Consider the following 20,573-nt stretch of genomic DNA (forward strand, 5'->3'; position numbering starts at 1 on the left):
TCTCAGCCACAGTAACACTGGCATTTCAGACTCCAGATGCCTGCTTGCTAAGATAAAAGGCAGCCGCGGGCAGCTGTCCGCAGAGCCCTCCTGCCAGTCAGGGCACATTTTAAAGATAGAATCGCCCTAAAAATAGGCCCGCACGTCCCAGGCTGGACAGGTGATTGGCCAGAGAGAGGGGAGGAGAGCGCTGCCTCAGGGAAGGAGCCTGGAGCACAGAGCCCTGCCCAGCGTCCTCGCCGCCATGGCCCTGCCGCTGAGGTCCTTGAGCCGGGGCTTGGCCACCGCAGCCAAGGGCGACCACGGAGGCGCCGGAGGTGAGTGGGGCCGCGCCCTGCCCCTGCCCAGCTGGTCCACCCCCGGGGTCCCGGAGACTGCCCTCCCCTCGTGTGTTGCATGGCCACAGTGCCACGGGGCCTCCTCCAGCCTGGCTCACTGGCCTTCCCCTGGCCGCCCGCAGCCAACACCTGGCGCCTCCTGACCTTCGTGCTGGCGCTGCCCAGCGTGGCCCTGTGCACCCTCAACTGCTGGCTCCACGCGGGTCACCGCGAGCGCCCCGAGTTCATCCCCTACCACCACCTGCGCATCCGCACCAAGGTAGGCGGCGGAGGCCCTGGCGCCGGGCGGGACGGGGTGCAGGACTGGGTGCGGGACCCCAGGCGGGCGGCGCTGACCTGTGCTCCCCTCCCTCTCTCCGCAGCCCTACTCCTGGGGGGACGGCAACCACACGCTTTTCCACAACCCGCACTTCAACGCCCTGCCCACGGGCTACGAGAACCCCTGAGCCTGGGCGGCCCAGGCCAATAAAGGTGTAGAAGCCCCGAGTCCGAGTCCGGCTCGCGGGGACGGCGGGGTGGGCGGGACCTCGCGCAGGTGCAGTGCCCTCTGCGCGCCACTAGCTTTCTCCTCCTTGTCCCCGTCGCTGATTCGGGGGTGCCCGAGGCCGTGGCCTTCGTGAGTAAGTGGGAGTCCCCTCGGGGCTCTAGGCGGCAGAGGGCTTTCCCTTACACGGAATTGTCGCAGGAACGGGGAGAGGGGACAAGATAGACTCGCTGAGGTGCCGGGAGATTCAATGGCTGGTCTCGGCTCAGGCAGCTGGGACGAGGTCCAAGCGAACCCAGGGTCGCAGACCTTGCATCCCCACTGTCCCCTGACGCGCACAGCCCAGAGTGACAGCCTCTGAACCCTGGCCATCTGGAGGGAACCCCATCTCAATCGCGGCCTCTGAGCCAATGCGTGCGGCCTCGGGTCCTAAATCTGGGCTCGGAATATTCTAGTCACGCTCTACGACCGCAGTCAGGAGTCTTTCGGGGTAGTCTGGGAAATCAGCTCCTTCCTGGAAGCCTGGACTTCCTGGCTTTTGGAGACCAAATTCAGGGCGGCACTGGTGCATATGAGCTGCGTGTCTCATTCACCTCCTAGGACAGCCTGCCCCCTGGCCAGACGGAAGCCACTACTGAGACCCAGGACACACACCCACATACATGCACACTCACACACAGTCACACAGGTGCACACGTGTACCAGTACACACACGAACACACACGTACACTAGCACACACATACATGCATACATGCACACTCCCACACACGGGTGTACACCTGCATGCACACACATGTACACTCCCACGTGTACATTAGCACACATGTGTGTGCAGACCTACACTCGCACACACATGTACACTCCCACACACACGTGCACGCACACGACCTTGCCCCACTCCCCTTATATTCCTCATGGAACATCAGGCAAAGATGACCTACGGCCCAGGCACAAGAGAAAAGTGAGAGAACTTTTTCTGCACACATAAGTGGGTTCCCTCAACTCTACCTACGGTAGCACCCCAGTGCCTGCATTAGGGCGTTTTACATTCAAGGCAAATGCATCATTGACATCCTCATTCCACGTGGCCATTCTTCCACACGAGCACATCCTTAGTCCTGCGTCAGCAGTCTGTCACTGGAGCAGCCTGGCAGAGGTGCAGACGTAGAAGAACCTTTCCACTGTTGGGACGGGCTCAGCACCCAGGGATGCTCAGACCAGTCGACTCAAACAGAGGTTGCTCCCATGGAGACAGCTTTACAGCGGGAGGCAGGACCAGCCCCAGGAGGAGACGGGCAGGAGAGGGGATCACTGGGACAAAGGCAAATCTGAAGCCCCGCAGCTGGCGTCCTCCCCGGGGAAGGTGGCCGTGTCTCCCGGCTTCTCACCCAGCATCTCCTTGTACTGGTGCTTGAAGAAGCCAAGCTTGGAGGGGAAAGAAACCACAGAATCTGGGTGAGAGGGCAGGGGCGAAGGTGGGGGCAGGAAGGAGCTGAGTGGGGAGAAGGGTAGGGGGCTGCACGGGATTGAGACTCTGGGCCAGATCACGAATGTGCCCCGCGGCTGCGATGCTGTGTCTGGGGGAAAGCAGGCGCTGGGTCCATGGCTGTCTCACTCCAGCCGCTCTGTACTGTGGGTACTGTGAGTGTTTAGAAGGGACACACTGACTCGGGGAGGTCGAGCGACTCCTCCGGCCTTAAACAGGAGTCGGGAACAGAGCCAACAATGAGGCCAGGCCTGCGGGACCGGTGCTCTGAGCACTGGCTCTGCCGCCTGTCTGGGGAAGACTGGTGGGTGCAGGTGGTGTGGAGGGAGGGCCACGCGCTCACCTTGTACAGTGTGGCTGAGATGAGAGCCAGCAGCAGCAGGCCGCCCACGCAGCTGCCCACCACCAGGGGGACGGGGTCGTGCTCCTCATACTCCTCCAGCACCGTCTCCACCTGCAGGGCATCAGGCCTTCTGCCCCCCACTCCCTCCCAGCTCCCGCCTCCTCTCCCCCCTGCCCCTGCTCCAAGGGCTGCCAGGCAGAGACCCCTGACCTCAGGGACAACTGTCCTGCCCAGAGACCTTCACCCCTCCTCCTCCCTGCACGCTGGCGACCGCCACCCAGCATTAGCGATGCAGCACCAGGAGCCCTGGGGGCCTGGCCTTGGCCTCTCACGCAGCCCCTACCTGGGTTCTCATAAAGCGATTCTGGCCAGGAAGCTGGGAGTACACGGTCCTGTTGAAGGTGATCTCGGCCTCGCTCACCACCGACACCTTCTTTTGCAGCATCTGCAGGGGGGAAAGAGCCTGCCAGTTGGCTCTGGGGGCGCTCAGAGTTCCAGAACTGTCCTGGCTGGAGCATGGCCCAGCCACAGCAGGTGCCGCCCGCGGGTGGGGGAGAGGCGCTGCCTCTGGGGCCTCCGCACCTGGCTGACCCAGGTGAAGCTGAGGTTGCCCTTCAGGGTGAAGTGGAGCTCCTCCTGGATGCCGAAGGAGGGGATGTGGCAGCGGAACCTCAGGCAGTGCGCGACGCTGCAGTCCTAGGGACAGTCCAGAGGAGCGTGAGGCCGCCAGGGCTTCACTTAGGAAGGGGCCCAGGCAGAGAACCCAGGCTGTGTGGGTGGGGCAGCGCGGAAGGAGCCCAGGATGCGGTCCTGCCCCTAAGCCCAGCGCTGCACCTCTACCTCCTCAGCGCAGCTGTCCCCACACTGACTGGGGGCTCAGAGCCTTTCTCACCAGCACGGGACTCCCTGAGACCCGGCTCAGGTCAGAGGTCCTCGGAGGTTCCTTCTCCCGCACACAGGGCAGGCTCTGGAGAGAGACGCAAATCCTCAGCCACCCAAGTGTGGACGGTGCCCCTGCCAGGGTGTGCGGGCTCTGGGACGGGGTCCTGGCCAGCGAGGCCAGGTGGGCACCTGGGCAGGGGCCTCCACCGCCACGTCCCACACAGCCGCTCCGTTCAGGTGCACGGGGGCCCAGAAGGCTATGCTGACGGCCAGATCCCACACACTCAGGTTGTTCACCTGCGGCAACCCGAGACAGGACGTGACGGTGGTCCCCGGAGCGGCCCAAGCCCACCTCTTTGCTAGAGGGGCCCTCAGCTCCTCTCCATCTTCCCCCACCAACTTCCTGCTCGGTCCTCCCGTGGATGCATGGACATGGGGGCTCCCCGGGCGCTCACCCGATAACGGTGCTCGGCCTCTTTGCTGCTCTTCTCGGCGGAAGTGGAAAAGTTGAAGAACCTGGTGGAGCCTTCGTGCCTGGACAGAGAGGCCAGCTGGTGATGGCCTGCCCGAGGCTGTGCCTGGCTGTGCCCGGGTCAGGCACAGGGACTCGGAGGGGCCCAGCAGAGGACCTGGGGGCAGAACGGGGTCTCCACCGCCTCCATGCCTTTTGCCTCTGTCACTGGATTACGCACTGGTCCCCTGCCAGCCCTGGGTCCTCCATGACGTTGCCCAAGCTCTTGTTCTGCCTAGAGTGTCCTTACTCCCACTCTGGAAATTTTCACCTAAAGTCCCACCTGAACCTTCACCCTACTCAGCATCACAACATCTCCCGGTGGGAAAAGGGGTTCACATTGCATCTGGAGCAGGTGCATGTGAGCCTGGGGCTGAGCTTGGGGAGGCTGCAAGGGGCCTGCAGGGACAATAGCTGGGCCACCTGGGAGACGTGGCAGTGGGAGCCTCCATGGCGGGAGTGCAGGAAAGAGCTGGTGGCTAAGTAAGCATGAGGCAGGAGGGCACATGGTCACCAGGCTGCAGGAGGATTTCTCTCCTTCCTCCCCGCCCCCCATCATCCATCCAACCCACTCATCAGTCCCTCCTCCCTTATCCCCTTTAACTGTCCATCCATCCTTCTCTCTATTGGTCCTCCCACCCACCACCCATCCGTCCATCCGTCTTACCCACCCATCCACCTGCCTATCACTCTGTCAGTCCACTTAGCATCCCTCCCTCTCTGTTGGTCCTCCTACCCAGCCACCCACCCATCCATCTATCCATCCAAACCACCCATCCACTACTCTTGTCAGTCCACTCATCATCCCTCCTTCTCTTCATTTTCCACCCACTCACCCACCCATCCATCCACTCACCCACCCATCCATCCACTCACCCACCCATCCATCCACTCACCCACACATCCATCCACTCATCCCCTCATCCATCACCCTGTCGGTCCACTCCTCCATCCATGGCCTCCATCAGTGTTTTGTGTGCTTCTGTGCTGGCCCTGGAGTCAGCAGTTAAGCCACAACCTCTGCCCCCTTGGAGCTGAACCTCTCAAGTCTCAGCAGAATCAAGGGGACCAGCAGAGGAGCCTTCCCTCTGCACAGCCCCCAGCACCCAGAAGCCCTGCAGGCCAGGCAGTCTTCTCCCAGCCTGCCTGGCGACTCAGAACACACGGGCACTGGGGCAGGACCACCTGGCTCCACGTCTGAGGCCCCACTGCCTGAGTAACCCGAGGCAAGCTACTGAACCTTGCTGGAGCCCTGCCTGCATTTCTCCCTCTTTAAAAGAGATGCTGATGGGGGATTTCGCCTTGTGATGAAGACGCGCACATGTGGGGCCAGCGTTATATCTCAGTGAAGCCGCGGCTTGTGCCAGTGTCCCATAGCAGAGCACGGGTTCAAGTCCTGGCTGCTCTGCTTCTGCTCCAGCTACCATGCCCACCCCAGAAGTATTTCTTAATCAGGACAAAGACACTAAATACAAATAAGATTGATAAAATCATCTACAATCAAATTAAAACATTCTGCTTATTAAGAGACACTATAAAGAGACTGACATGACAAACAGCCAGTTTGGAAAAATATTTAGACACATGTAACTAGTAAAGGATAGTAACCTTGGGGCTGGTGGAATGGCACTGCCTGCAGTGCTGGCATCCCAGTGGGCGCTGGTTTGAGTCCCTGCTGCTCCACTTCCAATCCAGCTCTCTGCTATGGCCTGGGAAAGCAGTAGAAGATGACCTAATTCCATAGACCCTTGCAGCCACGTGGAAGACCCAAAGAAGCTCCTGGCTCCTGCCTTCAGATCAGCTCAACTCTGGCCATTGTGGTCATTTGAGGAGTGATCCAGCAGATAGAAGACCTTTCTCTCTCCCTGGCTCTATCTCTGTATGTAACTCCATCTTTCAAATAAATAAGAATAAATATTTCAAAAAAAGGATCAATAACCAGAATACATAAAGAACTCTTGAAAAATACAGACCTCCCACTGAACATTGAAAAAACAAATGTGGAAATTCACTTCTGAAATGGAAATATCTAAATGACCCAGGAAAACATGAACAGTTGTTTAATGTCATTAGAAAAATCCAAATTAAAATTGCAAGGAATGATGAATGTTTGGAGCAATGGTTAAGATGCCACATGAGACATCCACATACCATACCAGAGTGCCCAGGTTAAAGTCCCAGCTCTGTTTCAGATTCCAGCTTCCTGCGGCTGTGCACACTGGGAGGCAGTAGATTGTGAGCCAAATAGTTGGGTTCCTGCCACCCACAATGGAGACCAGGATTGACTTCCCAGCCCCTGGCTGTTGTGAGCATTTGACAAGTGAACCAGCAGGGGGCGATCTCTCTCTCTCTCTCTCTCTCTCTCCCTTTCAAATAATTAAAGTAAATAATTTTTAAAATTTTACATTTTTTAAAGATTTTTTCATTTGGAAGTCACAGTTACAGAGAGACAGAGAGAGACAGAGAGAGAGAGAGAAAGAGAAAGTCTTGCATCCACTGGTTGACTCCAAAATGGCTACAATGGTTAGACCTGGGCCAATCCAAAGCCAAGAGCTATGAGCTTCTTCCAGGTCTCCCATGTGGATACAGGGGTACAAGGATGTGGGTCATCTTATGATGCTTTCCCAGGCCATTTGCAGGGAGCTGGATTGGAAGTAGAGCAGCCAGGACACAAATGGGCACTCATATGGGATGCTGCATCCTAGTTGGTGGCTTTCTTTGCTATGCCACAATGGTAACCCCTAAATTATCTTTTTTTTTTTTTTGGACAGGCAGAGTTAGACAGTGAGAGAGAGAGAGATAGAAAGGTCTTCCTTCTGTTGGTTCACCCCCCAAATGGCCACTACAGCCAGCGCTGCGCCAATCCGAAGCCAGGAGCCAGGTACTTCCTCCAGGTCTCCCATGTGGGTACAGGGCCCAAGCACTTGGGCCATCCTCCGCTGCCTTCCTGGGCCACAGTAGAGAGCTGGACTGGAAGAGGAGCAACTGGGACAGAACTGGCGCCCCAGCCGGGGCTAGAATCTGGAGTGCCGGCACTGCAGGTGGAGGATTAGCCTAGTGAGCAGTGGTGCCGGCCTAAATTATCTATTTTAAAAAACCCAGGAATGGACTCTGAAGGTTAAAATGTATGACAAAATCTCTACCTCTGGCATAAATTATTTTGGTATAGATGTGGCAATTATTTAAAGCATTTATAATTTCGATCAGTTGTCAGCATTGTGGCACAGAGGGTTAAGCCATCACTTGTGATATAGGCATCCCATACGAATGCTAGGTCAAGTCCCAGATGCTCTACTTCTGATCCAGCTCCCTGCTAATGCACTTGGGGGAGGCAGCAGGTTATGGACCAAGTGCTTGGGTCCCTGTCACCTGTGTGGGAGACCTGGATGGAATTCCAGACTCCTTGGCTTCAGCCTGGCCATTGCAGCCATTTGGGGAGTGAAAAAACAGATGGAAGATCTCTCACATTCTCTGTTTCTCTCTCCCTTTCAAATAAATAAATAAATAAATCTTTAAAAAAATCATCATGTCCATGTAATCAGAAAAAATAGCAAAGAGCTGGTTTCCTAACCTTTTCAAAATAACTGGGGGGGGGGGGCATTGTTCCAACCTCTCCCCCAGTGAGCCCCGCCCTCCTCGGCCAGGGAGAGTGCGGCCCACAGCTCCCCCAGTTGAGGACCAGAGCGGGGAGGGGTTGCTCCTGTTCTTCATTGTCATCACCATGTGTTGTTTGTGTCTCGGTGACACCTAATCTTTGTGTCTGTTTAGGGCCTAGTGTGATATTTCAACACACGAACATGCACCAACCATGCCAGGATCAGATCAGGGTCAAGAGCACCTCCAGCCCCTCAGACATGCGCTGGGACCCTGTGAACTCACTTGCAGTAGTGAGTTTGAGATCCATCGTAAGCCGGTGGTGTAGACAACAGCCCCCTGTATGAGGACGACCAAGCCTGACTGCCCCCACCTTGTCTCCCTGTGTAACTCTGTGCTCTGTGCCCTTGCTCCCCTGTCCCTTGCTCCTGTGACCTCTCTCCCATGCCCTTCTTCTGGGAGATCCATTTTTCAGCTTCCAGAAATGAATGAGATCATGTGATCTCAAGTGTTGGACCCCTCCTTCCTTGGGGAATGTCCAGTGGGAATGGACGACACCCCCTAGTTGACCGTGGCTTCCACTTGGGTGACCTTCCTCACTCTTCTTGGTCTGGGGAAGCCACCTGTCACATTGGACACTGCCCTAAGTAGAGGCTCAGGAAGCAAAGGGCTCAGGTCTGGATGACAGCCAGGGGGGGCCTGAGACTGTCGTCAGCCCAGAGAAGGAGCTCAGGAGTGGACCCCTGCCAGGCAAGCCTTGTGATGACTGCAGCTGCCATGTGTTAGGTTCCTTAGGGAGTGCGTGTGTTTCCTGCGGCACTGATGGGGATTTTAGTGTTGTGCTGCTGAACCGTTTCCCTCTAAGACCTATGGTGCTGCTGATTGTGCACAGTACAGTGGTTTTGTAGGGGGGTGGGGGAGTGAGAGAGAGAGAGAGAGATCTTCCCCCTAATGGTTCACTCCTAGATGGCCCCCACAGCCTGGACCAGATCAGGCTGAAGCCAGGAGCCAGGAGCTTCATCCAGGTCTCCCATGTGGGTGCAGGGGCCCAGGCACTCGGGCCATCTCCCCCTGCGTTTTCAGGCCATACGCAGGGAGCTGATTGGAAGTGGGGCAGCCAGGACAGGAACCGGTGCCGATGGCTGATGCTGGTGCTGCAGGCAGTGTCTTTACCTGCTGTGCCCCGTCCCCGGCTCCAACACAGTGGCTTTCAGGAGGACATGAGTTGCATCATAAGAAATGACAAGCAGGCTCTGATAAGCACTCAAACAGTAGGATTGTCTTTGTTATACTTAGCCTAAGAAGCTCACAGCTGGTGTATTTGACCTGTGTGTTTTCTTCAGTCATTTTCTGTTGAAGTTAATTTGATTATTATTAAATTCGTTTAAAAAATAGTGAACAGTGAAAGAAAATGTTAATCTTTTTAGAAACTTGGCTAAACAAGAATCTGCACTTAATTTCTGCTGCAAAAAGGACTTCAGTATTATTGCTACGGCAGCTGCCTCTCTCTGTAAAGTCCGTTTCTATAAACATGTGTCCAAATAAGATTCTTACCAATATGTTAAGCACATTCATGCATTTTTCTTCATTTTTCATAAAGTTACTATTTATTATGTCCTGCAAAATTCTTTAACAGGTAGTTCATGAATATTTAAAGATGGTCTTGGCTTCTCACCCAAAGTCAGCTCGTATTTATTTATTAATCAATTATACATTGACATTAATTCAGAGGTGAAATCCTATCAATTATTTTTTAATATTGTCCACGTTTTTGGCAGAAAAATCTTTATCTCATCTTATATATCAGGTTTTTTCCTACAAATCAAGTTCAGTAAAGTTACTTATATTAAGCAGTATTTCTTTAAATAATAGAATGATTTATTTTTATGAGATTTATTTATTTACTTGAAAAGCAGAGCTCGAGAGCTTGAGAGAGAAAGAGAGAGAGAGAGAGAGAGAGAGAGAGAGAGCGCTTCCATCTGCTGGTTCACTCCTCAAGCAATGGCTGGGGCTGGGCCAGGCCAAAGCCAGGAGCAAGGAGTTTCTTCTAGGACTCTCACCTGGATGGAGGCCCCAAGCACTTGGGCCATCTCCCCCTGCTTTCCCAGGCATATTGTCAGGGAGCTGGATTAGAAGTGGAGCAGTGCTCGCTTCAGCAGCACATATACTAAAATTGGAATGATACAGAGCAGATTAGCATGGCCCCTGCGCAAGGATGACATGCAAATTCATGAAGCATTCATATTTTTTTCAGGAAGCTTAGGGATAATTTTTAAATGAAAGGAAATTAGACTTCTGTTACTTACTTTTCTTGACAGTTTTATTGAGTATGTAAAAGATGGGCTGAAATACATGCATGTGAAATTCTACATTGAGGGCTCTGAGCCAGGGAAGCAAGGAACAGTGCACATAGAAGTGAAAGAGAACCCAAAGAGTGGCGAATGTGATTTTCTATATATATTTGTAGAAGTTGAATCTTATCCTTCAAGAACTATTGTCATTGAGGATAATCGATTTCAAGAGAATTAAAGAAATCCTGCAAGCCTGCTGTTTCTGGATGGGTGGGGGATGGTGCAAGCGGTCTTTGCAGCATCTTCCAGGATCTATTCAGAAGAATAAGACAGGAGAGAATACCTGTCTCACAAAAGTGAATTTAGACAGGCTAGAAAAAGCATGACATAGGGCATTTTTTTTTAGTTATCTCATTGAATTGTCAATCAGTTACAGTATTTCTGCTGTACTTATACATCTTTTGTGATGGGAAATTTTGCTACTGAAAATTTCACACTGTTAATAAAAACAGATTTCAATATTTTGTGCTTTTTAAAATATTGGATAACTATATAAAGCCTCCACAGTAAAAATTAAAACCAACAAAAGAAGAAGAAGAAGAAGAAGAAGAAGAAGAAGAAGAAGAAGAAGAAGAAGAAGAAGAAGAAGAAGAAGAAGTGGAGCAGCCGCTCCCTAATGTCATATGGGATTGGGGAGTTGCTGGTGGTGGCTCTACCCACTATGCAACAGCACCAGCCCTGGAATGATTTATTTTTAACAAACGTATAAGCAATGACCCCATCACCTCATTCAAGATGGAATTCACCCTTCACCCCCAGACAGGTGCTTCTGCCCCTCGTGTATCCGTCTGAGCCCCTCCCTCCACCCTCCCATGCCCCTCTGCACCACTGGTCCCAGTCAGCCACACGTCACAGAAGGGACTCATTGTGATCGGCTGCTGGTTATTATTATCCTGGGTCACTTGAGTCAGCATGGCCAGAAACAGACCCATATTGCTTTATGTATTAGTAATTTGTTCCCCTCCTTGCCTGAGTAGAATTGTTTGTTGGATATACCACAGTTTCTCTATCATTTCCCTAGGAAGGGACATGGGACTTGTTTTTCCCATTGATCCTCTCCCTAAAAAACAAACCAAACCAAAACAAAACAAAAACCCTAAATGTAAAATCTCCATAAAACTTCTCAGTATGTCCTTGCATTTTCCAACTCCAAGCCGAATTCACTGGGAAAACTCCAGTTGGGAGTACTCTACACTTTTCCAAATGTGTAGAATTCTAAGCATTTTGGGGACTCTTCAGAAGAAAAGTCACTGATGGGAGACATTTGAGTTTAGCTAAATGCCACCAACTTCCTATGAGAACACTAAACCATGGAACACCTGATAGACTGACATTTTACCAAACTGGGTGTACCTTTATCCGGCCATCTGTGCATCCACCCCTCTGGCCATCAGCCCACCTTATTGTGGCTGTGTTACAGGTTCAGTTTCAGACTTCAGTATGCTACTCCAAAATATCAACATAATTGTCATGAACTAGCAGTCCATGTTTCTTTATACGTTTCTTCATTAAAAGTTATATATAAGAAGACTTAAATATTATATATAGTTATATATAGGAAGACATGTAAATATTAAAGGTAAGTTTGCTTTGCAAAAATGTGGGTGTGAAGCCCTAATACTGATCTGTAAGTGAAGGAACTGCCTAATCCCAGGGAGGAGTGTGCTGAAGAAGGACTCCTGCATGGCACTGGGCGCTGGCGAGGGTGGAGCCCGTGGGACCCTCGCTCTGTGACGCCCTCGCCACAGCACCCACCAGGCTGCTAGCCACGCAGGAACTGTGAGACCTGAAGCAGTGGGCTGCCCTGCCTCACTGAGGAGTAGGATCACCTCGGGGAAGCTTGCTGATTTTTTGCACTGAAATACTGTACGTGGTTGGAGACCTCTCACAATTGCAAATGTCATCATTGCACATATTCCCTCTCTGGCCTGGCCATTTTCATTGTGTGCGTGATTGCTTGGGAATTTCTTGGAAGTTGCTCGGTGTTGCTGGCTCCTTGGGAATTTGCCATTTTCTTCTGGAGAACTGGCCTTGCTGGGAGAATCCAGCAGTAGCACACGGGTGTCTGTGGAGTCACACGGCGCGTGATGGGGGGCATCCCGGGACCCTGTGGCTGCACTCAGCACTCGAACCTGCCCTCAGAGCTCCACGTGGACCGCCTCCTGCCCCTTGCACTGTCATTTACGCTGAAGTGTTTTGTTTGTCTCAACACTGCTTCTCTGACTCAGGTGCTCTCTAGAGTGCTGTTGTCTAATCTCCAAGTACTTTGTAGCTTCCCAGCATCCTTCACTGTGGATTCCTATGTGAAGTCTGTGATCAGAGAGGAAAATCCCTATCACGACTGTCCCATTAGCTTGCTTGGTGAGAGCTTCACGGCCCCATTTAGCCTACTGGAGCTGCTGCACCTGCCATGCAACAATGCCGGCCATCAGGGGCTTATATTAATTCATGTGCTTCATATTGATCATACTGATTTCTTAAAAGATTATTTATTTATTTATTTATCTGAGATGTAGAGTTAGAGAGAGAAACAGAGACAGAGACAGACAGAGAGGTCTTCATCCACTGCTTCACTCCCCAAATGGACACAACGACCGGAGGTGAACCAATGTGAAGCCAGGATTCAGGAGCTTCTTCCAGGTATCCCATGTGGGCTCAGGGGACCAAGCACTTGGGCCGTCTTCTACTGCTTTCCCAGGGCATAGCAGAGAGATGGACCGGAAGTGGAGCAGCCGAAACACAAACCAGCACCCGTATGGGATGCTGGTGCCACAGGTGGAGGCTTAGCTGGCTTTACCATACCATGGCTCTTTAAGGAGATATTTTTTCTCCAGTATATACTGGGAGACTCTGTTGAAACGCACTGAGAGAAAACACACAAAGTGTGGCAGCCCTGGTGTGACCGGGCACTCGTGGCATTGTGAAACATCATGTGTGTCCCCATGGGCCTTCAGGGCCTCAGCAGTTACATCCCAGGTTGCCCTAGCCCCGCGTACTGACCCCTCTGAGAATTCCACTCTGGGGTGTGCTCAGTCACTGTATCTGGCTGTCACTCCAATTTTGCAAGCAATAGTTTGGGCTGTAGCATCCACTCCCTGATGGATCTAAGGGAGCTTTTGATTTCTAGTTTGTTCACCTTTTTGTCGTAATGTAGACAGGAATGACCATTTCCAAGCTCCTTACAAGGCTGACCTACGTCCAGAGTCCAGCTACCCTGTGGCTCTTAGATTCCCCACATGAACACAATTAGTGGTGGGGATGGAAGCTACTCCCGAGAACACTCCACACGTTTTAGTGAGAATCTCAGCAAGACAACTCTCTAGTCCCAGTGAGACACCACATGACAAGAACTTCCCTTCACACAGCAAGAGTAAACCTTAAATCTAGGTGAGCTCCTTGCTCTTCCTATTTGCCCACCCACAGGGATGGGGACAAGGGGCAGGGACACTGCTCTTTCCTCCGCTGGGTGCACAGTGAAAGGAACAGCCCCGACGTCCTCTTTGCCCTTCCGGGCTGGGATTTCCTGTGACGACATTGGAACAAGTGGTCTCTGGATGCTCTGGTTACCCCCGCCATTTGGCAAGGGTTATGGCTGCTCTCAGCATCTGATCATCATTTTCAACTTTTGAGGGGGGCCCTCTCTTCTGGGAGGCTAGCACATGTGTCTTTCCATGGCTTAAGATGAGCACCTGACTACACGCATGTAGCCGCACTTCTGGGATGGAGTCAGGGGCTGACTCGGGCTTGGGAAGCACTGTTTTCCCTCTCCTTACTTAGCTGCTCTGTCTTTGGTGCTGCTGCCTTCTCTGTCACCTGATCTTATTCTGACATCAGCCTCCTCTCTTTCTGTGGTCTGGAAACATGAAGACCTAATTTGTCCAAACTGTTTTTCAGTTCAGCAAACGTGCAGCTGCATTTAAGATCGCACCCTTGCTGTGTTGCATTCAAGAGAAATAATGTTCAAAAGTTCTGTCCTTTGATCTGTTTTCTTGGAGACTCTGATAACAATCCCTGGTACAGGACTTCATTATGTATATTGAGATTCACACACACAGTGTGGTGGAAAGAGAAGGCCATGCCAAGATGGCCGCTGGCAACAGGCTGTGATTGGATAGCTTCAGAAATTGCCTGGCAATTATTTAGGGCATAAACTGCCCCTTGACCGGATTGGCTGCCTCAGCTATATAAGCTGCTGTACCAACTGAAATAAACGAGCCTGCAGGCTGCTCGTCTTTGGCCTGCTTTCACCCGACTCCCAGGGTCTGTGTGGTAACTCCGCGCCTCTTGCCCCCACCATGCTCCTCCTCTCAGAACGAATCCACCTCAACAACACAGGGATTAGTCAATGGTACAGTTTTATAATAATTAGAAAAATGTTTTCCATTTCTATGATATAAGTTAAATATATTGATGCTCATTTAATATAATGTAAGCAGGTGTTTTTATCAAAATAAGTTATTTCTAGGGACTAGTGTTGTGGCATAGTGGGTAAAACCACCTCCTGCAGCTCCTGCATCCCATATGGGCACTGGTTGAAGTCCTGGCTGATGCACTTCTGATCCAGCTCTCTGCTCTGGCCTGGGAAAGCAATAGAAGATGGCCCAAATCCTTGGGCCCCTACACCTGCATGGGAAGACCTGGGGTAATCTCCTGGCTCCTGGTTTTGGATCAGTGCAGCTCCAGCCACTGCAGCCAACTGGGGAGTGAACCAGCAGATGGAAGACCTCTCTCTCTGCCTCTCCTCTCTCTGTATAACTCTGACTTTCAAATAAATAAAAAAACCTTTGGGGCTGATGCAGTGGTGTAGCCGCTAAAGCCGCCACCTGCAATGCTGGCATCCCATATGGGTGCCAGTTCAAGTCCCTGATGTTCCTCTTCTGATCCAGCTCTCTGCTTATGGCCTGGAAAAGCAGCAGAAGATGGCCTGAGTACTTGGGCCCCAGAACCCATGTGGGAGAACTGGAAGAAGCTCTTGGCTTCAGATCGGCACAACTCTGGCCATTTTGGCCATTTGAGGAGTGAACCAGTGGATGGAAGACCTTTCTATCTCTCCCTCTCTCTGTAATTCTACCTCTGAAATAATAAAAAAAAGATCTTATTTATTTATTTGAGAGGTAGAGTTACAGAAAGTGAGAGGGAGAGACAAAAAGAAAGGTCTTCCATCCACTGGTTCTCTTTCCAAATGGCCACAATGGCCAGAGCTGGGCCAATGCAAAGCCAGGAGCCAGGAGCTTCTTCTAGGTCTCCCACGTGGGTACAGGGGCCCAAATGCTTGGAATATCCTCCACTGCCTTCCCGGACCACAGCAGAGAGCTGGACTGGAAGAGGAGCAGCCGGCACCCATATGGGATGCCGGCGCCACAGGCGAAGGATTAACCTACTGCGCCACAGTGCCAGCCCCATGACTTCTGTTCATTCTTCCAGGGTCCTGTCTCTCACCACTGAATACAAATACTGTGCTCATGCATCAGAACCTGCTACCATTAGTTCTGGCTTCCATGCACACAGCGCACTGAGCTCCTGTGACCCTGAGCCGTGCTTTTCCTATGCTCTGGAGGAGTGCAGTAGTTTCTGGATTCTCTTGTAGAACCTTCCACTTGCTGCTCTGTGGGCCTCTGCTCTTTGCAAGTGGCCAGGATCATCTTAGCAGCCTTGTGGAATCATCTTCCAGGGTCTTTGCCCAAGACCTTGGGAGATCCAGCAGATGGCAGGACTGGAGAGATTCTGAATCCAACTGCGCACAGCACACTGTAGTGTAAAAGAGAAGAATAAGTTAACTGTGAGTATTTTCTTATTGCAGGGCTGCTGTGATACATTATTTTACTTTTTCCTTGTGTGTGGATATTTAACCATTTTAACAAGTTTTGGTCCATGGAAATCATCAAGGAATGGTTGGAAAAATATTGATTTGGGTTGTCATAATATGGGTCTGATACTATTATCTATATGACTGAACATAAGCATAGACCTGAATGGTGTTATTTTCAAAATAAGACAGCAAAGATAAGTCAGGTTACTCAAGGAACAAATTGCTCTTGACCGTTAAGTCATTCAAAACAAATATCAATTTGCAAAGGATCCACACAAAATGTGCTATTAATCTTCATGTGAATATGTCATATAGCAAAGTAATCTCTTTTTTTCATTCAATACATATCTATTTCAAATAGTTGCATGTGACTAAGCCATACTGTCAGAACTAGTTTTTTTTTTTTTAATTGTAAAACAGATGAGTTAGACATCAAGTAAGTTTGGCAATTATCATTAGCGTTATGTTTGTAAAACTAAGCACAAGTCACCATATCTAGTAAAATGAAACAATATCCTCTTAAACTAGATATCAGCTCCAATCAAGGGAAAATTCTATCATGATCTATTTCTATTCATTGGTATGTCATCACCATTTCTGATTTGTAACATCATTTCAGCTCGTGAACTCTGAACAAAGAATATGAACAATATCAAGAGGAAGAGATAGCCATCATGAGCGACCACTGAGGTAATGGCGCTTGTAGTGATTGCTGTTCTTTGTCCCACAACAGAACTTCCACCCTCTGAAGACAACGAGTCTTTCAATATGGCGTCCACACAACCTGGATCAGTACCTGGCACATTGATGCCCAAAGAAGGTTAGATAAAGCAAAGTCCATTTGGGAAACTGGTCATCCATCCCCATTGTCCAGAGGTATTAGAATAGATTATTTGTTGAATTCCCAATGTTAATTTTATATAGACCCATAACCCTTATCATCAAACATCAAAATTCTTCAGTAATTAAAAACTGATTAAAGGCCGGCGCTGTGGCTCAACAGGCTAATCCTCCGCCTGTGGCGTCAGCACACCGGGTTCTAGTCCCGGTCAGGGGGCCAGATTCTGTCCCAGTTGCCCCTCTTCCAGGCCAGCTCTCTGCTATGGCCCGGGAGTGCAGTGGAGGATGGCCCAAGTGCTTGGGCCCTGCACCCCATGGGAGACCAGGATAAGCACCTGGCTCCTGCTTTTGGATTAGTGTGGTGCGCTGGCCACAGCGCGCCAGCTGCAGTGGCCATTTTGGGGGTAAATCAATGGCAAAGGAAGACCTTTCTTTCTGTCTCTCTCTCTCACTGTCCACTCTGCCTGTCAAAAAAAATAAAAATAAAAAAAACTGATTAAAATGTGTTACTTATGACTTTTTATTCTTGGCTTAAGGCAGAAAATTAAAATTTGGACCCTAAAATTGTTCGATTCTGATCAATGTTTGTTTATTTCTAAGTCAAAAATAATACATTCAAGACAGTTCAATGACCAGCTTGTATCTATTGTGAATTAATCATCAAATTTAGTGCTTAAACTTGGACAACTCAATGACTACTAAGATTTCAATTACATCTTAATTAATCCAGAATTATTAAACTATAGATTTATAATTAGGAGCCAGCATTGTGGCACAGTGGGTAAAGTCACTGTTTGTAGCATCCCATATCAGAATACCAGTTCCAGTCCGCTGCTCCACTTCCAATCCAGTTAATGTGCCTGGGACAGCAGTGGAAGATGACTCAAGTACTTGGGCCCCTATCACCCATGTGGGAGACCTGTATGAGTTCCTTGCTCCTGGTTCAGCCTGGCCCAGCTTGACCACTGCAGCCTATTTGTGGAGTGAAACAGTCAACGAAAGATCTCTCTCTCTATCTATCTATCTATCTCTCCCTCTCCCTCAGTCTCACACTCTCTCTCTGCTTTTCAAGTAAATAAATCTTTTGAAAAACTTATAACTAAAGTACCAAACATTTCTTTAGTGTTTGCTTTTAGCAGCCAGTAACAAGTGAATGGACTTCATTCTGACATATTATTTTAAAACTTATTAAATTTAATCCATGTTACATCTTGGATAAATGTCTATATATACATATTTATATATATAAAACAATGCCAGTCAATGAGATGGGTATGGTGTTGGGTATTTAAAAACTTGAATTAATTCTAAACCTTAAAGTTGGCTGTAGCACAGTAGGTTAATCCTCTGCCTGTGGTGCCGGCATCCCCTATGGGCGCCGGTTCAAGTCCCGGCTGCCTTTCTTCTGATCCAGCTCCTACTTTGGCCTGGGAAAGCAATAGAAGATGGCCAAAGCACTTGGGACCCTGAACCCACGTGGGAGAAATGGAAGAAGCTCCTGGCTTTGCATTGGCCCAGCTCTGGCCATTGTGGCCATTTGGGAAGTGAACCAGTGGGTGGAAGACTTTTCTCTCTGTCTCTCCCTTGCACTGTCTGTAACTCTATCTCTCAAATAAATAAAAAAAAAAATCTTAAAAAAAATCGTTGGCTCTCTCTCTCTCTGGCTCATCTCATCCAGGATGTATTGGCACAGCACTGTAGTAAAACATCCCTAATGCACGGGTGGAGATACTTCTCCAAGGTTATAGCCAGAGCTGTCACATAAAGAAGACTGGCAAAGCACATAGAATTCTGAGATAAAACAGGAAGAAAGACCTGAGCACCTGGGCTTGGGCTGATCAGGAAGCAGGGAGGAGCCAGATGACAGCTTCCAAGTGATAAGGAGACACATCTGCTCACTCTCTCCTTAGCATTCACTGTCAAGACAGACGTTTACTTCTCTCCATGTTAATCAGTGCCTGCAAACCTGCATGCCCCCTACATTCCATGTCGCGTAGTCCCCCTGGTTGGGGCCAGAATTGCCTGACTGTTCCTTGTTTGCAGGGAGGGAGTGTATGTGTTAGAACAGCACACGGATTCATGAGAGCGTTTGTGGCCAGGTGATGACCTTGTGGCCAGAGTGAATGCTTCCATGCATGAAAAAGGAATTGCAACAAAATCTCCTTGGAACTTTCAGGCACAGAGGATTAGCTAAGGCAACAGCAAGCGCTGTTGAAGTGAGGGAGCGGAGGAGTGCACAGATGCCCAAATTCAGTCATCTGGCGTTAAGTTGTATCTGTGGGAGCAGAAATGGGCCCAGAAACAGCCAATGCTGTGCAAGCCAGGGAGAACATTTCTCTGGATTTCCATTCTAGCAATCCCAGGAGGAATGTGTTATTCGTGCTTCTATTTTTTAGTGTATTCAGAATCAATTCATTAGTTCACATTTCTCTATTGTTAGGCATTTTTGGTAATTATGGTGGCAGTTAAGGGAGGTAGGAAGATAATATGTCTCTCTATAAGATGACTTACATTCTTTATCTCATAATTCTCCCTTCATTTAATCTTTTAAAGATTCATTTATTTATTTGAGAGTCAGAGTTATAGAGGAGAGAGAGAAAGAAAGAGAGAGAGAGAGAGAGAGATCTTCCATCTGCTGGTTCATTCCCCCAAATGGCCACAATGGCTAGGGCTGGTCCAGGCCCAAGCCAGGAGCCAGGAGCTTCACCTGGGTCTCCCAACGTGGGTGCAGGGGCCCAATACTTGGGTCATCTTCAGCTGCTTTTCTTAAGTCATCAGCAGGGAGCTGGATTGGAAGTGGAACAGCCAGGACACGAACCGGCACCCATATGGGATGCCAGTGTCACAGCCAGTGGCACTACTCACAATGCCACAACACTGGCTCCAATGCAAATGGAGGCCTAGGGAGTTGCTGCAAACCACTGGGGTCAGGAGAGGGTAGAAGCGTCAGGGAGATCATTCGTGGTCACAAACACGGCTATAGAGAATGCTTGCCTTGCCTCTGGAATCTGATAGCTGGCCTTGTGTGACCTCAGCCAACATTAGTGAATTTTTTGAAACCTCATTTTCATCACTCACGAAATGCAGTTTCTCAAAGTACTTTCTTAAAGGTAAAACGTGGTGAGACATTTAAAGTTAATGTCACAGTGATGAAGTTAGGACTCAAAGCTGTGCATATTTTTAGGATTCCAGTCTGCTTCCTATTGGGGTTTGAGACATTAGCCCAACCTGATACACTAAGAACTCAAAGGAGTTTCCATAACTGGTCATAAGGATGTATACTATATTTTGAACAAGCATAATATCCCAGAATCTAAATTTACAAGGTAAATACAATTTTCATTGCAAAAGTCTGTTCTGTGGCATTCACCAAATGGTTCTTTTTATGAAAAGCCAAGTTCTAAATGTTGGAAATGTGTCTGCAGTGGAATATTCCCTGTGAGGCAACCCAGCTCAGAGACAAGAGAATATAAAATTTTATAAAAATGTATACATGTATGATTTGATGTTTAGTTTTGTAGAATGATCGAGAATATTGCTGTTAGGGTCAGTTGAATGCATGCTTAAGCATTTGGTTTTAGCTTTTAGCTCTTTGACCTCGGGCAAGCTGCTCAATTTTTTCTGTTTCCTCATCTGTGATGATTAAAACACTTACCTCATGTTGGTGTCGTGAGCGTTGACTGACACTGAAGTGTTGATGTACAGGATATATAAGGAACGAGACTTCCTGGCAGCTTCCCTGGGTTCTGATCTTTAAATGTCTCTGAATTGTGGCTGAAATTCACCAGAAATGTGGCCTGTTAATCTGGGTGCCCATGTATCTCTTCATGTTTGATTTGGAATAGGAAAATATTTTTTGCAATGCGAGAAAACAGCCTCAGGTTTTGGAAAAAAAAAACGAATTTTTTATTTAACTTTACTGAATAGTGTGTGT

At 49.6% G+C, this 20,573-nt stretch overlaps 1 protein-coding gene and 1 non-coding gene across 2 annotated transcripts; both read left to right on the top strand.

Annotated features, from left to right (window-relative positions):
- The first annotated feature begins 233 nt into the window (after positions 1-233).
- LOC133750590 (cytochrome c oxidase subunit 6A2, mitochondrial) lies at positions 234-824 on the top strand. The gene is made up of 3 exons (XM_062180170.1): positions 234-317; positions 461-597; positions 701-824. The coding sequence occupies exons 1-3, from the start codon at positions 245-247 to the stop codon at positions 782-784; spliced, it is 294 nt and encodes a 97-aa protein (XP_062036154.1). The 5' UTR covers positions 234-244; the 3' UTR covers positions 785-824.
- An 8,958-nt stretch (positions 825-9,782) lies between these two features.
- On the top strand, positions 9,783-9,889 carry LOC133751125 (U6 spliceosomal RNA). The gene has a single exon (XR_009864760.1). It is a non-coding gene; the product is annotated as a U6 spliceosomal RNA (small nuclear RNA).
- The last annotated feature ends 10,684 nt before the right edge of the window (positions 9,890-20,573 follow it).

This window comes from Lepus europaeus, chromosome 21, assembly GCF_033115175.1.
Source record: "Lepus europaeus isolate LE1 chromosome 21, mLepTim1.pri, whole genome shotgun sequence".
Lineage (NCBI taxonomy): Eukaryota > Metazoa > Chordata > Mammalia > Lagomorpha > Leporidae > Lepus > Lepus europaeus.